At 36.3% G+C, this 14,293-nt stretch overlaps 1 protein-coding gene across 24 annotated transcripts in view; it reads right to left on the bottom strand.

Moving 5' to 3' along the window:
• The window catches only part of atp9b (ATPase phospholipid transporting 9B), a 108,124-nt gene that overhangs the window by 68,594 nt on the left and 25,237 nt on the right, over positions 1 to 14,293 (bottom strand). For 23 of the 24 annotated variants that reach the window (XR_015516079.1, XR_015516080.1, XR_015516081.1 and 20 more), the window contains exons 7-10: positions 13,819 to 13,870; positions 12,762 to 12,856; positions 7,589 to 7,669; positions 839 to 914 (exon numbers count right to left, since the gene is read on the bottom strand). Coding sequence is in view for 4 of the 24 variants with exons in the window: in XM_087294821.1 (XP_087150947.1) it covers positions 839 to 914; positions 7,589 to 7,669; positions 12,762 to 12,856; positions 13,819 to 13,870 (304 nt within the window). In the remaining 20 variants the exon portion in view is untranslated. Of the gene's footprint in view, positions 1 to 838; positions 981 to 7,588; positions 7,670 to 12,761; positions 12,857 to 13,818; positions 13,871 to 14,293 lie in introns of all 24 variants that reach the window. The other variant, NM_001045154.1, reaches the window with a different exon arrangement.

Below are 14,293 nucleotides of genomic sequence, written 5' to 3'. Positions count from 1 at the left end.
GATAGAGTATGCAGCCTCGCCACTAAACGATGAACTTTCATTTAAACACGGTAACACAATATAAAGTGTACTGCAAGCGAGCTTCAATATTTCTCAATTTCTTTAAGCTTGACATATCGTTTCGTGTATGGAAAGCAACGAAACCTAGGCCGCTCCCAAGGGGGTGTTTAATGGGCCAGGACTACAGGGCATATCGCTTTCAAGCCCCATGGTGTTTTGTGTTGGGTCTGCTCAGTTGGACAGGGATGACGTCACCAGACGGTGTTTTGTGGGGAGATATGGAAGGACTTTCTTGGGCTGAAGGTCACACCATGCTGGGGAATAAGAAGAACCTCTGGAGAACCAAGACTGGGGTAACCACAGATCAATGAAGAGCCGATCGTTGGCACAAACGCACGCCGCTTGAAGGAATAGGCCGGCTATTATTGTTGGACTGGGATCAGATTCTAAACAACAGACCCCTAGGAGATGTCGGAGAAAGCGTAGCGGCAAAAACCGATCTCGGACCTGTTCTTTGGGGACACGTTTCATTGACACCGCAGGGACAGGCCTGCAAAAAGCCAGACACTTTGGCTTCCCATTAACGGCTCCTCATATTTCTCTACTCATGAGATTGTTTGAATAGCAGCAGATGAGTCTGGTGGTCTCGAATGACAAACAAACGGGAGAGCGAAGGGGGTCTTGAGTGATGCTGGCCGATCGACTCGGTATCAACGGCACACTCTTCTACAACACAATAAACTCAAATGATATTTGACCTGCCGATGAATATTTTAGACCTCTGAGGCTGGTGTTTTTTCTTCAAGAAATTTGGTGCTGGAAAGGACTCTTTGCTTACCAGATGCCACCACAGTGCTGGCCCACAGGGTGTTCTCAATGCTCAAGCTCTCGTGGATGGGAGGGTCGCAGTCCTCCTGGGGACAGAGATCGCACATTAGTGTGGGTTTATACATCTCGGTCTGTTTTGATTTCATGCTTATCTAGCACAGGGGGGAAGAAAGCGGTTATCAATTATGGCCTTTAAAAAGCAGGTCAATAAAAATGACAAAGACTCAAAGCACAAATAATGAATCGATGAACTTTCATCACAGCGAACGGTAAGTAGGGAATTAGACGGCGGATTGAATTACACTAATGCCCAGTTAAGCGACACAGTCCATTTAGAGGGGACGGTGAAATCGGTTTGACTTGATTTGCCTTGTTTACTAAAACAGCACTGAACATCATAATAAGGCTGCGTTTGGTGTTAGCACGCTCTGTGCTGAGCAGAACAGAACAGAATTTGTGACGCCAGGCTGTAAATCAAGGGAGAAGCGCAGAAATTAAATCTTTAAATGCTTTTTTCCACATAACATGTTGTGGTTGGGTGAATACGGATGATATCTAATTATCCGCTGTCAGTAGGGCATAATATACAGTGAGAAAGAGGACCACACACATCGCGGTTGCCGAGACATGCGCACTGATGCAGACAGCGAAAGAGATGTGTTCTCTGTTCAAGACGGCCCACTTGCTCTTGTCATTAGTCTCTTTCTGGCCAACAGATGTAGAGCAATGCCAACCTGTCAGATTGGCGAAAAGCTGGAGAGAGATTTATCTCAAGAACAGGCCTTTTATCAATGATAAGTAAGAAAAACAGGCTTTAAGAAAATGGAGTTTGAATCTATAAATCAAAACTCCATACTTATGATAAAAGTTATATCTTAAAAACAAAAAATATAATGTTTTAGTTCATTTTCAAAGGAACCATTCCATATTGAGCATATATTTGTTCACATTTCAGAAATGACTCTGCCAGTTTAATGAGAAACATTTGCATGCATCATATTTAAGTGATTTAAGGCTGTCATAACTTGGGTGTAGTTCCTCTTGAAAATGAATATTTTGCCATATTTAGTTATTCTTATGTTGTTCAAAACCTGTATAACATTCTTTCTTCAGCAGGATAAATAAGATATTTTATAATGGAATTGATGCTTGTCAAAATATTTGAATGATCGATATTTTCGAAAAAACTAAATTGAGCAAATTTTACATTATGGGTTAAATATATTTTTAAAATACAGCATGTAAACAGCTCTGATTTATCTAAACGCCGTGAATTCCCCTTTACTCCAACAAGTGTGAACATATGCACTGATTCATCAATATAACATGCATTATTCATTCATTCATTCTTTAGCTTAGTTCCTTTGTTTATCAGGGGTTGCCACAGTGGAATGAACCAGCATATGTTTAATACAGCGGATGCCATTCCAGCTGCAACCCAGTACTGGGAAACACACATAGGGTTGTCACGATACTGGAATTCGGTACAAATCGATACTGAAATTTTGAAAATGTCCCTTTCCCGCTAACAATTAAGCACTATTGAACACGTTCTAAAACACTGCTGATTCGTCAATGGGTTCACATGCTCAACAGAAATGACCGTGATTGGCCGTGAAGGTTATCAGTTGCCCAAACTTACTGCTGTTTACTGAGTGTAACCACAGGTACAGGGACACTGGAGTGTTTCAAAGTCACGTCAATCAGCTGATTTGTCTATAAGCTGACTTACGAGTGATCCGCTAAAGAATCGTGGCTTTAAAATGCTCCAGTGTCCCTGTACCTGTGGTTAATTCGACGAACCGTTTTCGTTTAACTTGCGAAGAAATCTAACATAGAGCTTGCAAAAATGGAACAGTATCTCCATAACGCATTGACATATTCACACCAAACTTGGTGTGTGTTATGACAACCATGGTCTAAAGTTATATGCAGCGGTTTGGCGCACTGCTCTCTAGTGGTCTGGAGATACAAGAAAATGCTTTTTTGCAAACGTCTCAACCCTTTGTCCAAAACTCATAAAACTGTTCTCTTTACTTCATGACAGAGCATGCAGAGTCGAATGATTTCTCCATGAATGATTTTTCCAGGCCAGCCATTTTGGGCGTTGGCCATTTAGATAAAAAAAAAAAAATGCTATATTTTACAAACATATTCACATATGATTACAAAACATGGTATGCATCTTCGACACTATGCCTTAAAAATCAAACTTCTGGTGCAGCGCCATCTTGCGGCCAAAAGGTATAAGCAATTTTTTAAAAAATGCTAATAACTTTTTCTCTAACTTCTCATTGATATGACACTTGTCTTGCTATATTCCCTGAATCATGCTGAAACCACTGATAACAAATATGCCAAAATCAAGTAAACTTCCTCTCCATCTTGAAAATCTATTTTTTCCAACCTCTTCTAGACTGTCTTTCCGATTTTCATAAAATTTGACTAAGATGTTCTTTAAGACCATGCTGGGAAAAAGTTATGGAATTAATGTTGAGAGGTGACACCGTTTTTGTTTATGCCACTGACAAATGTGGTGGCATGCTGTCAAAGATCGTCTGAGGCTGTAATTCTGCAACATTTAAACATATTGACGCTAATCTTTAGGTGTGTCATTGGCGCCTCACAATAACCACCATACATTAATTTGGTAACAGCGCCGCCTTGTGGTCATGCATTATAAACCGTTAACTAACCATTAATAATGAATCTTCCTAAATGGTTAATACATGTTGATTGCACAGGCTTCTTGTGGTATAATTGATAGCAAATTATTCCTTGCGTCTTGCCGTGAACATTGACACCAAACATGCCATATTTGGGCAAACTTCCTGTCTGCCATATTGATTTTGTTCAAAAACCTTGTTTTGCTAACTCCTCCTTGACAATTAATTCAATTTTCACCAAATTTGTCTCTGATTATTTTAAGCCATGCTGACCAAAATTTATGGAAATTATATCAATCAGCAAAATGGTTTTCGTTTAAGACATCGACAAACGTGCTAGCAGGACATCAAAGTGAATCTGATGCTGTAACTCTGCAATGCTTAAACATATTGACACTGATCTTTAGGTCTGTCATTGGCAACTCACATTGACTCCAACACATAAATTTGCCACCTAGTGGAGTTATAAACCGTTTACTAACTATCAATAATGAATCATAAATTTGCTAATAACTTAAAATATGTTTATTTGCTGCTTTTGGCCTCTGAACTGCTTTTCTTATTCTGCCTCTGGGCTGCTTTGCTTATTCTGCCTCTTAAGTGGTTGGCTTGCAGCTATATTTATTATTATTTTGGGACTTACTTTTACGATACTAAAAGTTGAGAGTCAGTACATTTCTATTCAGTTAAAAAACAATCAAAAGTGACAGTTAAGACTATGACATTGTTACTAGTGCAAACAAATGCTTTTATTTTGAATGCTCTATTGAATAAACATTTTTTTTTAAAGCACAACTTCAAGAATCGTTAAGAGTTATTTGAAACTATTACCAATTCTTTTTACTTTTTTATTTAAAAAAAAAATGCAGATTTGTTATTTGGCAGTGTATATATACATACTAACGCATATACAACTAACGCATACCTAATATAAATGTAATATACTGTATACACAAGAAATGAACACAAACCCTACAAAAAAAAAGGTTTTTAGCATGCAAATGTTTTCCCCATAAATGAGGATGGTGCCAACTGCCCCCAAAAAGTAAACCTAAATAAACCTACACACCTGTTTAAATACGGAGGCATACAGACAAGTGTACATAACATCAGGAGAGAACACAGTCCTGAGCTTTTACATGGCCTGACCTCTCTGATATGAGCAAATATGTGTGCGTGTGTGACTGACATAAAGAATGATTTTTACATTTACATTTATGGATTGTTTAATTCAAAGCGACTAACAAATGATAATAGTACAAGCAGAAACAAATCAATCAAATCATTAATCAACAAATTAAAATGTCATTGTAAACTGCTGTATTGATGTCTTAGTGGCACTTTTCAACATTTGGGGTAATGCGACTCTAACTGCAAGGTTCTACACAACGGATTTGTGTTGGGGCAATATGAAGGAATTAAGGCAATTAGTTTTACAAATTTAAGTAGATTGAACATAAAACTATTTGGTTGTCTCCCAATAAACTTAAGAATTGTGTAGTTTCAGCTCATTTAAAGTAAGGAGTTTAAACAATTAGCACACAACATTTTTTATCCTATGTAAACAATTGTTAAGCTACTTAAAGTTGTAAAACTTATATTTTCCTACTATTTAATTTTTAATTCTACATTTTATCATATACACAATGAGCTAAATGCACTGCAAGTGTTTTTCAGCCACCGATAAACTTCCGGTAAAAAGTTTATGTGACCATTTCAAGATTTTAAGGTAGCTTTTACAATATCACTGATGTCATTTAATTAGAATCTAATCAGTTAAATAGACTTCACCATTAATTTAGTTGTCAAAAAGTAAAACATGATTTTAAATGCAAGTGTCGCCATGAAGAGCAGGTTAGCATGGACACTCTATTGAAAATACTAGGATAATATAAATTTCCAAAATTTAAAGACATGAACTATGTAATTTATTGATTTTTGTGCAGTGTGATCCTCATTTTACATCATATCTAAATCAGGTAGTGGAGGTCATTGAGTTTAAATGCATCAGATCTTAAGCATGGTGAGTTTATAAATGGCATTTACCGGAAGCAATTGAGTTTGCACAATCAAAATTAAAAGTCCCTGTGCATAAAGCCCATGCTGAAAAAAACTATTTATTGGATTTTTAAGGTAAGTGGTTGCAAACAATTTATATGGGTTAAATTCATTCATTCATTCAATCATTTTCTTTTCGGCTTAGTCCTTTTATTAATCTGGGGTCGGCACAGCGGAATGAACCACCAATTTATCCAGCATATGTTTTACGCAGCGGATGCCCTTCCAGCTGCAACCCACCACTGGGAAACATCCATACACACTCATTCACACACATACACGATGGACAATTTAGCTTACTTAATTCACCTATACCACATGTCTTTAGACTTGTAGGGGAAACCGAAAAACCCGGAGGAAACCCAACGAACACGGGGAGAACATGCAAACTCCACACAAAAATGCCAATTGACCCAGCCGAGGCTTGAACCAGTGAACTTCTTGCTGTTCTACCTCTACTTATTATTATTCATCTATTTTATCTAATTAATTTCCACGGTACATTATGAGAAAGGTAAAGTGTTTTTTGACCTTAGATGAATGTAAAGAGACCTCCTAAACAAATCTAACTTTAAAAATTTGCATAAGAAGCCATTATGAAGCAATTTCATGATGTTTTTATAGCACATTTCCATCATTTCAGAGCTTAACTGACTCACTTTCATTCTATAAAAAAAATAATAAAATAATAATAATAATGATAATAATAATAATTGTTTACATTTATACAGCGTTTTTCTGGGCACTCAAAGTGCTTTACACAATGGGGGGAATCTCCTCATCCCCCACCAGCACGCAGCATCCAACTGGATGATGTGGCTGCAGCCTTATTGCGCCAGACCGCACACCACACACCAGCTGATTGGTGGAGAGGAGATGGAGTGATAAAGCCAATTATGATATGGGGATGGTTAGAAGGCCATAATGGACAGAGGCCAGTGGGCAAATTTGGCCAGGATACCGAGGTTAAACCCCTATTCTTTTTCGAAGGACATCCTGGGATTTTCAATGAGCACAGAGAGTCAAGACTTCAGATTAACATCTCATCCAAAAGACAGCACTCACTGAGCAGTAAAGAGTCCCCTTCACTATACTGGGGCATTAGGACCCACACAGACAGCAGGTTGAGTGCCCCCTGCTGGTCTCACTAACACCACTTCCGGCAGCAACCTAGCTTTCCTATGTGGTCTCCTATCCAGGTACTGACCAGGCGCAGCCCTGCTTAGCTTCAGTGGGCGACCATGTTAAAGTTGCAGAGAGCTAGCTGCCGGCTAATTAGAAAAATTTGTATATAAATTAACATTGATTTTAATAGAGCTGCCAGCTACTAAAAATATTGCTTTTTTAAAAAAAAAACACACATGCTTTTGTGTTCCAAGAAGAAAGAAAATTCTCTTTAACAGCAGAGTGGGTAAATAGCGACAACATTTTTGGGCGAACTACTCCTTTAAACAAACAAAGCACTGAAGAGGCAGTAAGGTGCAGCAAGTGTGCAAGTAAAGAACTGTGGGAAACAGCATTTGGAAGCGTGTCCCGTAGCTGTAGATTTGTGAAAGCAGGCTCAGGAGGGTGACTCAGCGCAGGAAGTGATCTTCTGCCCCTGCATGCTGTGTGGCCAAGAGCGAAGACTTCAAACAAAGACAGGCTTCATGTGGGGGGTCTTTTTTTTTACTTTCCCTCCCTCTCTCTTTCTCCGGTACTGTGCTAATCTGCTGTTAATAAGGAACTGTGCTCGGCCAATGGGCTGGGAGTGAGCCTAACAACCCGTGATGTCATCAGCGTGGCGAAGAATGCATCTCTTTTGCATTCCACAGACACTTCAGCTCATAGTCATGTGAACAGGCACACTTTGAGAATCCGTGTTATTTTAATGTACAATTAAAAACAGCAGTTAGGTTTAGTTTACTGGGCAACAACACAGCATTAAATACCTCTACAAAAACCTAACAGCAGGTTTAAATTGATGCCCTGACGTCACGGCGCAAGCTAAAATGAATCCTCGTAAAAATTCCTTCATTAACAGCAGTTTCTCTTACCCTCGTGAAGTTCCCCTCAAAACTGTGAATGTCCAGTTGAGGCTTCTGGACGTAAACGTACGCGCTGATGGAGAAGAGATCCTGCAAACAGCAAACGGAAAAGGTCAAGAAAAAACACTGACACTATAAATCAGCACCAGAAGCACAGTTCTGGGCCCAAACCCAGCCTCTTGTTCGTGCAAGCTTTATGGCAGAACTCAAAGCGACTAGCAATCAAAGCGATTCTCATGACAATCAGCCCCTTCTGACATCCTAGGTTTCAAACAGAACAGATTATGCAGTCAAAACAACATAATTAAAACGAAACCAAACGTTTGACGGCTTGCTTACAAATTCTAATGACTTCTGCATTTGATGACGTGTATGAAAAACAGGCGATCTGACTGTCGAGCCCACCAGACACCCGATCCGACCGGCAATCATTCGCCGACTTGCTGAAATTTTAATTCTGTGATCACATTAAGTGGTTTCGGAAAGACAAATACAAACGTGAACCCTTGCTTGAGGTGAGTGTCATCTCCACGCCGATGGCACCGGGAGACAGGCCGTTTGGCGGATTCCAGTTGTCTCTAGGGGTAAAGTTACCGGCCCATGTGAAACAAACCCTTGGGCCAGTAAATCAGATACACACTGATATCAAACATGAGCCTTCGTATCATCAGCCTGAGAGAGTCTGAGTGTGGGACACATCACTCACTGCCTACGGGGGTTAAGTTACAGACTCATCACAGAACAGGACAGAAGGAGCTGAAATGTGTTTTGGGATGCAGCGGCTTTTACTACAGAAGAAGATGGTTGCTGATCATTCTTGACGATCTTGTGTTATTTTATTAAATATATTAAAATCAAACTTATTTTCCTTCATATTTCTTCCAAAAATGATGTGAAGGAGCAATATATTTTTGCCAGTCTTTTTAAATTTAACATTCTAACATACAGGGTTTGACATTAACTTTTTTGATCACTAGCCACTGTGGCTAGTAGATTTGCAACTTTACAAGCCACTTGTCATTTTCACTAGCCACAATTTTGTTGTTGGGAAAATATATTTTATATGCATAAATTTGAGTTTAACATGCTAGAATGACTTGATTTAGATTTTGTGTTATGTCTACATGCCTCCTCATTCAATCCACTTTTTTGTGTGGTGTGTATGAGCTTGCTCAATGAGCATGAGCAAATGGATTACAGTTTCATAGTGTCACATTGCAATTTCTTTTTATTTCACATGACTTTTCAGAGCTAAAAATTAAGGATTGAACAATTTTATTTCTGACCATACCAAAAATAAATAAATAATTACTTCTTAGCCACAAATTTTAAATAATGTGCTCAGAACAGGACAGAAGGGGCTGAAATGTGATTTGGGATGCAGCAGTGCTAATTATGTTTAATGATCTTATGTTATTTTTATCTAATATATTTTATTCATTAAACTTTTGATTATTTATATGCTAATAAAAAGACATGAAGGGGAAAATGTTATATTTTTGAGCACTTTTTTTTCCTATTTAACATGATTAAATATTATGTGAATAATTATTAGATAATATGTATGTGTGTATGTATATACAGTTTAATTTAATATTATTAAGCCCTCCAGTCATTTTTTTTCAAACATTTCCTTAAAAAATGTTTAACAGAAGAACATTTTCACAGTATTTCCTGTTATATATACAATATATATATATATATATATATATATATATATATATATATATATATATATATATATATATATATATATATATATATATATTATATATATATATTTAGTTTGCAGTTCCTGCTGTCCTATTTTTAAAAGAACAATTCACCCTAAAAATGAAAATGTTTTTAAGCTTAAGTAGTTTAAAACCTTTGAGTTTTTTTTTAAACACAAAAGAAGTTATTCTAAATTAATGTTAGAAACCTGTAACCACTGACTTCCATAGTATATATATATATATATATATATATATATATATATATATATATATATATATATATATATATATATATATATATATATATATATATATATATATATATATATATATATATATATATATATATTATGGAAGTCAATAGTTACTGCCTTTCAACATTTTTCAAAATATCTTCTTTTGTGTTTAACAGAAGAAACAAACCGTGAAGGCTGAGTGAATGATAACAGATTTTTCAGAACTATCCCTTTTAAGGTCAATATTATAACCATCACTTAAGAAATTGTTTGTTTGAATAGCTACAGAACAAACCATTGTTGTCTAATGATTTTTAAAGGGTCACGAAACACCAAAACAGCTGTTGACAGACATATATGTGTCCCACGTTGCTAAAAAAACTGTAAGGATGCATTTATTTGGTAAAAAAGTGAAAATTAGTTGTTTTTGCATTATTGAGCAAATTCGTTCTTCCGGTTTGAAGCTGCGTCACAGCGATTAGATCTTTGTGTGTATTCCAGCGTGGAAAGTGGATGTCTGGACCTGGGAGTACTTCGAGACGTCTCTGAGTTTGCAGCATTAATTCATGAAAAAAGACTATGTTCAAGCAATTAGCACGCTCTATTGTGTATGAGGTGCTGCTTCATTAATATGCATGATAGCCTTTTACCTGTTAAGAGTGTTCAGACGGCAGAAAGACGCCACGTTGCGTTACCAAAACAAGTGGAAGAAGAAGAATTATTTGGAGACATGGGTCGTCAGTGTTGCTTTTATAAATGTGCTGTAATGAAGGTTTTGTTTTCATTTCCCTGCTATGAGAGCACAGCTGGAATTACGTGTGGATTACAGTGCACACGACACGCGGCAGAAATATGTTGGTAAGGAAAATTTTTACCCGAGAGCTTTTCACATCTGGAAATGTTGAAATCCGGATTTGCTGCTTGTCTTTTAAAAAAAAAAAAACATGCGGTTCTAGTTGGTGTTGATTGTCCTGTCTCTACAGATTTGGTAAGCGAACGGTGGTCTTTGTTTGTTTATTCAGAGGCAAAGTTAGTTGTTATCATTTAAACTGTTACACAGTTTTTACCCAGCGAAGACATTTTTGAAAAGATTTAAATCAGATATAGATACAGATGCTCGTTCCGTAATATACCCAATGAAATTGCTGACCATATATTTTGGAGTTGCCTTCATACACAATGCTTTTGGATAGAACTTTCTTTAGATATTCATCGTAAAATACCACCAGGATTCTTGTTATCTATTAAGGATATCCTGCTGGGTTTTTTTAATGCTCCTGATGATAAAAGTAAGGAGTATTTCATTATTAATCTCCTTTTAATCCTTGCTAAATTTCATATACGCCGCTGTAAATTCTCAGCGTATACCTTATTTTTATTGTTTTTGAAAAGGAAATTCAACAGTACATTAGAACTATTGCTTCCTCTAAAAATCTTAAAGCCATTAGAACAGTTAACTTATTTTCCTTTTTTAATTTTCGTAACACATAAGTTAATAACATTTGTTTTTCTTTTTATTGTTGTTTTCTTTTCTCTTTTATGTGCTTATTTGATGCTTTGCTCCTCTGAAAAACCCATGTACACTCTTTGTAACAAAATTTATATGATGTTATTGTTACCCTGACATTAATAAAAAAAAAATTTAAAAAGTTATTTGTTATCATCAGCAGTATTCTTTCAGTGTTTAATAACATACCTTAGCCTAAATGATTTCTAAGTTACTGAGTTTAAGTATTAACATGTTAATATGACTAGAATGTTATGGACTGAAAGATCCACTGTAAATGCGGCTCTCTAAATGAAAACACCGCAATCAAACAATTACTGTCGTGTAGAGTTTTTGCAGAATTTTGTGACAGGATAGTCGAATTTTAGTCGACACTCACATCTTTCTGATGCTACCTACCAAATGCATCTAAGTTAGAAAGAAATGCGGAGTGTTTTTTTGTTTTTTTTTTTCATTCGTGCAGTATTAAACATTAAATTAAAACTACAGTCTTCCAGCAGTTACTCGTATGCAATATCTCATTTGACATAGAAGACATGGATGAAATGTTCCTGATTGAAAGTGCCAAGCTTCAGTTAAGTCCACAAATTATTAATTTGGCAAATAATTCCTGTACTGATGTCCATTTAAACACAGTCACAGTCTTTCTCCCCTGTGTCTGTGTGTTTGTTTTGCCTCTGTGAAAATCAGTGTGTGCCCAAATGGAAACTCCCATTTTTATGCAAAACCTTCTCTCCTTCCCTCCCCCTACACTCCCACCTAAACAGAGCTGAAAACACCCACTTTCCTGACTTTTTGTAAACTAGAGGCGTAAAAAAACCTTCCTGAAACAGGGAGGTTTTGCGGCCCTTTAAGGGTGCAGTATGTAAAATTGACACCCAGTGGTTGAACTAGGTATTGCACTCCTGGATCAAAACACATTTTCATTCTGCTCCTCCTTCGTCAAGCGCATGCAAGCACAAGTTGCCAGATTGACATGAGTGTGCCGGACTATCAAGCCTAAAGGCTGATTTAAAGCTGATCTGAACAGTTTTCTAAAAGCAACGGCATATGATAGAAGAAATATTCTATCCAAAGCAACAACTGAAATTTATATTTTAGAAATGACTTTTATTTCCCACAGGTAAACTACAATCATCTCAGGTACATCCCATGTGCTTTATTCAGTGTTAAATGCTAATAATGTGAGTTTAAATGCCATTTTACTGAAAATAAATATACATTTTAATTGCAAAATTGTTTGCAAATTACTTTGAGTTTTTAATCACGAAAAATCACCCCCCAAAAAATGTAAAACTCGCAAAAAACTAGTGGGTCCGATTATGGTATTTTTATGCTTTAGAGAAGAGTCAAAAACTTACATACAACACCTTTAAATGACCTAGTTAAGCCTTTAAATTGCACTTTACGCAGAATTCTAGTATATTGCAAAATAACTAGTAAAAATTATGTACTGTTATGATGCTAAATACTAATATTATTTATTACAGTTATTAAAACTTATGTTATAAATGTGTTGAAAAAAATCTCTATTAAAAAACATGGGAAATATATATTTTTTTTATTTTACAGGAGGGTTAATTAATTTGCTATAGACTATACATTTTTGAATGTGACGTTAAAAGTGAAAGCTTGGGACTTGATTTAGTTTAAAACAATTAGCAAATATTTGCAGAAACACACATTAAGTTCGCAACAATATTGAGGATGTAATGTTTTCATACCCCTAAGGCAGGAAGTCTTTGTGTGCAAGCAACACCGATTCGCAACTTCCAGTCTGTCTCCCCATCCAGCTGATCCGTTCTTATAAAACACGAACCTGAAAAGTAAAAACATCATAAATCTGACAGAATAAAAATGATAAAACCAATAATCTCATGTTACAGTCAAAACTCTTACATAAGCTGTCAACATCCACAGATCTGTTTCTGGATTGGCATTATTTTTGTTTAGAGAGAGAAAAGTGAGAGGGCTGGAGATGTATGTGTGAAGGACGCATTTGTTATGGGACAAATCATTGGTCCCTATACACTAAGGAACTCTGAATGCTTAACATATTGTTCATATTGATCTTAGACAAGACTGATATAACAGCAGGCAGCAGACAGCAAAGGTCGCTGTCTTTAAACCTTCAGAGCAAAACCTTTAGTGTTTATCATGTTCCAAGAGCTGAGATTGCCTATTAAGCAATGCTGAAGTCAAATTTCTCTGACAAAATATATACAGCATCTATACATTTATATCTTATAGACGATGTCTACAATCCTTAAATGCACTGAGTTGCTGCCATGTGATTGGCTGATTAGAAATTTGTGTTAACGAGCAGTTGGACAGGTGAAATAAAGTGGCCAGCGAGTGTAGAAAGCAAAGAGTAAGTGAAGCACCAGCTGTTATTAAAATAAATAAATAAATAAATAACATTTTTGCTGTTTGTTCCAACTACTTATTTAAAATCAGCTCAATCATCACAATTCCGTTTTTCTTTTTTTTCTTTTTTCGGTGTAAGGATAACTTTAATATGTAAAACAATCAAGTTTTTCCACAAGCACACTTTGTGGTTCTCTCAAAAGGATGTTTGTTAGGCTTCCACTTTGTCGTAATGAAACATTAGTGGTTACTCTCTTATGAACTTGACTGACTATTCATTTAATAAATTGACCTGAGCTACACAAGTTAGATGTCATTTAATTTGATATAGTGTAGTCTAATTCAATGATGGAAATAGACTGAAACTGTCTAAATGTTTTGGGGTATTTTATTTATATGAAGAGTGAAACTCACCAGTCTTCTCAGAAGTTCTGAGAAAAATCATATCAGCAGGAATTCTCTGATTCTGCAAAACATAAAATTTAAGACGTCACACATGGGTGCATGATGTTCAAGATCTTGTGAAGTACTTTGAAATGTGCATTTTTTTTATGTTTGATGTAATCTCAACCGAAACATCATGAAAAGGCGGGACATAAAGTAGCTCCTCCCTTTAAAAAAAAACAAACAGCCAATAGCATTTGGATTTATCACCACTCTGCCAGTCACACTGTTTGAGCTCAAGCACATTAAGCCATCTTGAAGGGGGCAGGGCATGTCAGATACTAGAGAGCATTTGATTGGTCACGATTTGACGGTATGAGGTGAAATGGATAAAACCATTGATCCATTTAAGCCAATGCAACAAACAACAACCTTTCCATATCAGCCTTACACATGAATTTTGTCACTGTTTTGGTGCGCATTAGCTAATAGATATGCTATAAAC

The sequence above is a fragment of the Danio rerio genome, chromosome 19 (genome assembly GCF_052040795.2).
Source record: "Danio rerio strain M-AB ecotype USA chromosome 19, GRCz13ab, whole genome shotgun sequence".
NCBI lineage: Eukaryota > Metazoa > Chordata > Actinopteri > Cypriniformes > Danionidae > Danio > Danio rerio.
The sequence above is the reverse complement of the archived record's forward strand: the minus strand, read 5'-3'. Positions and strand labels throughout refer to the sequence as shown.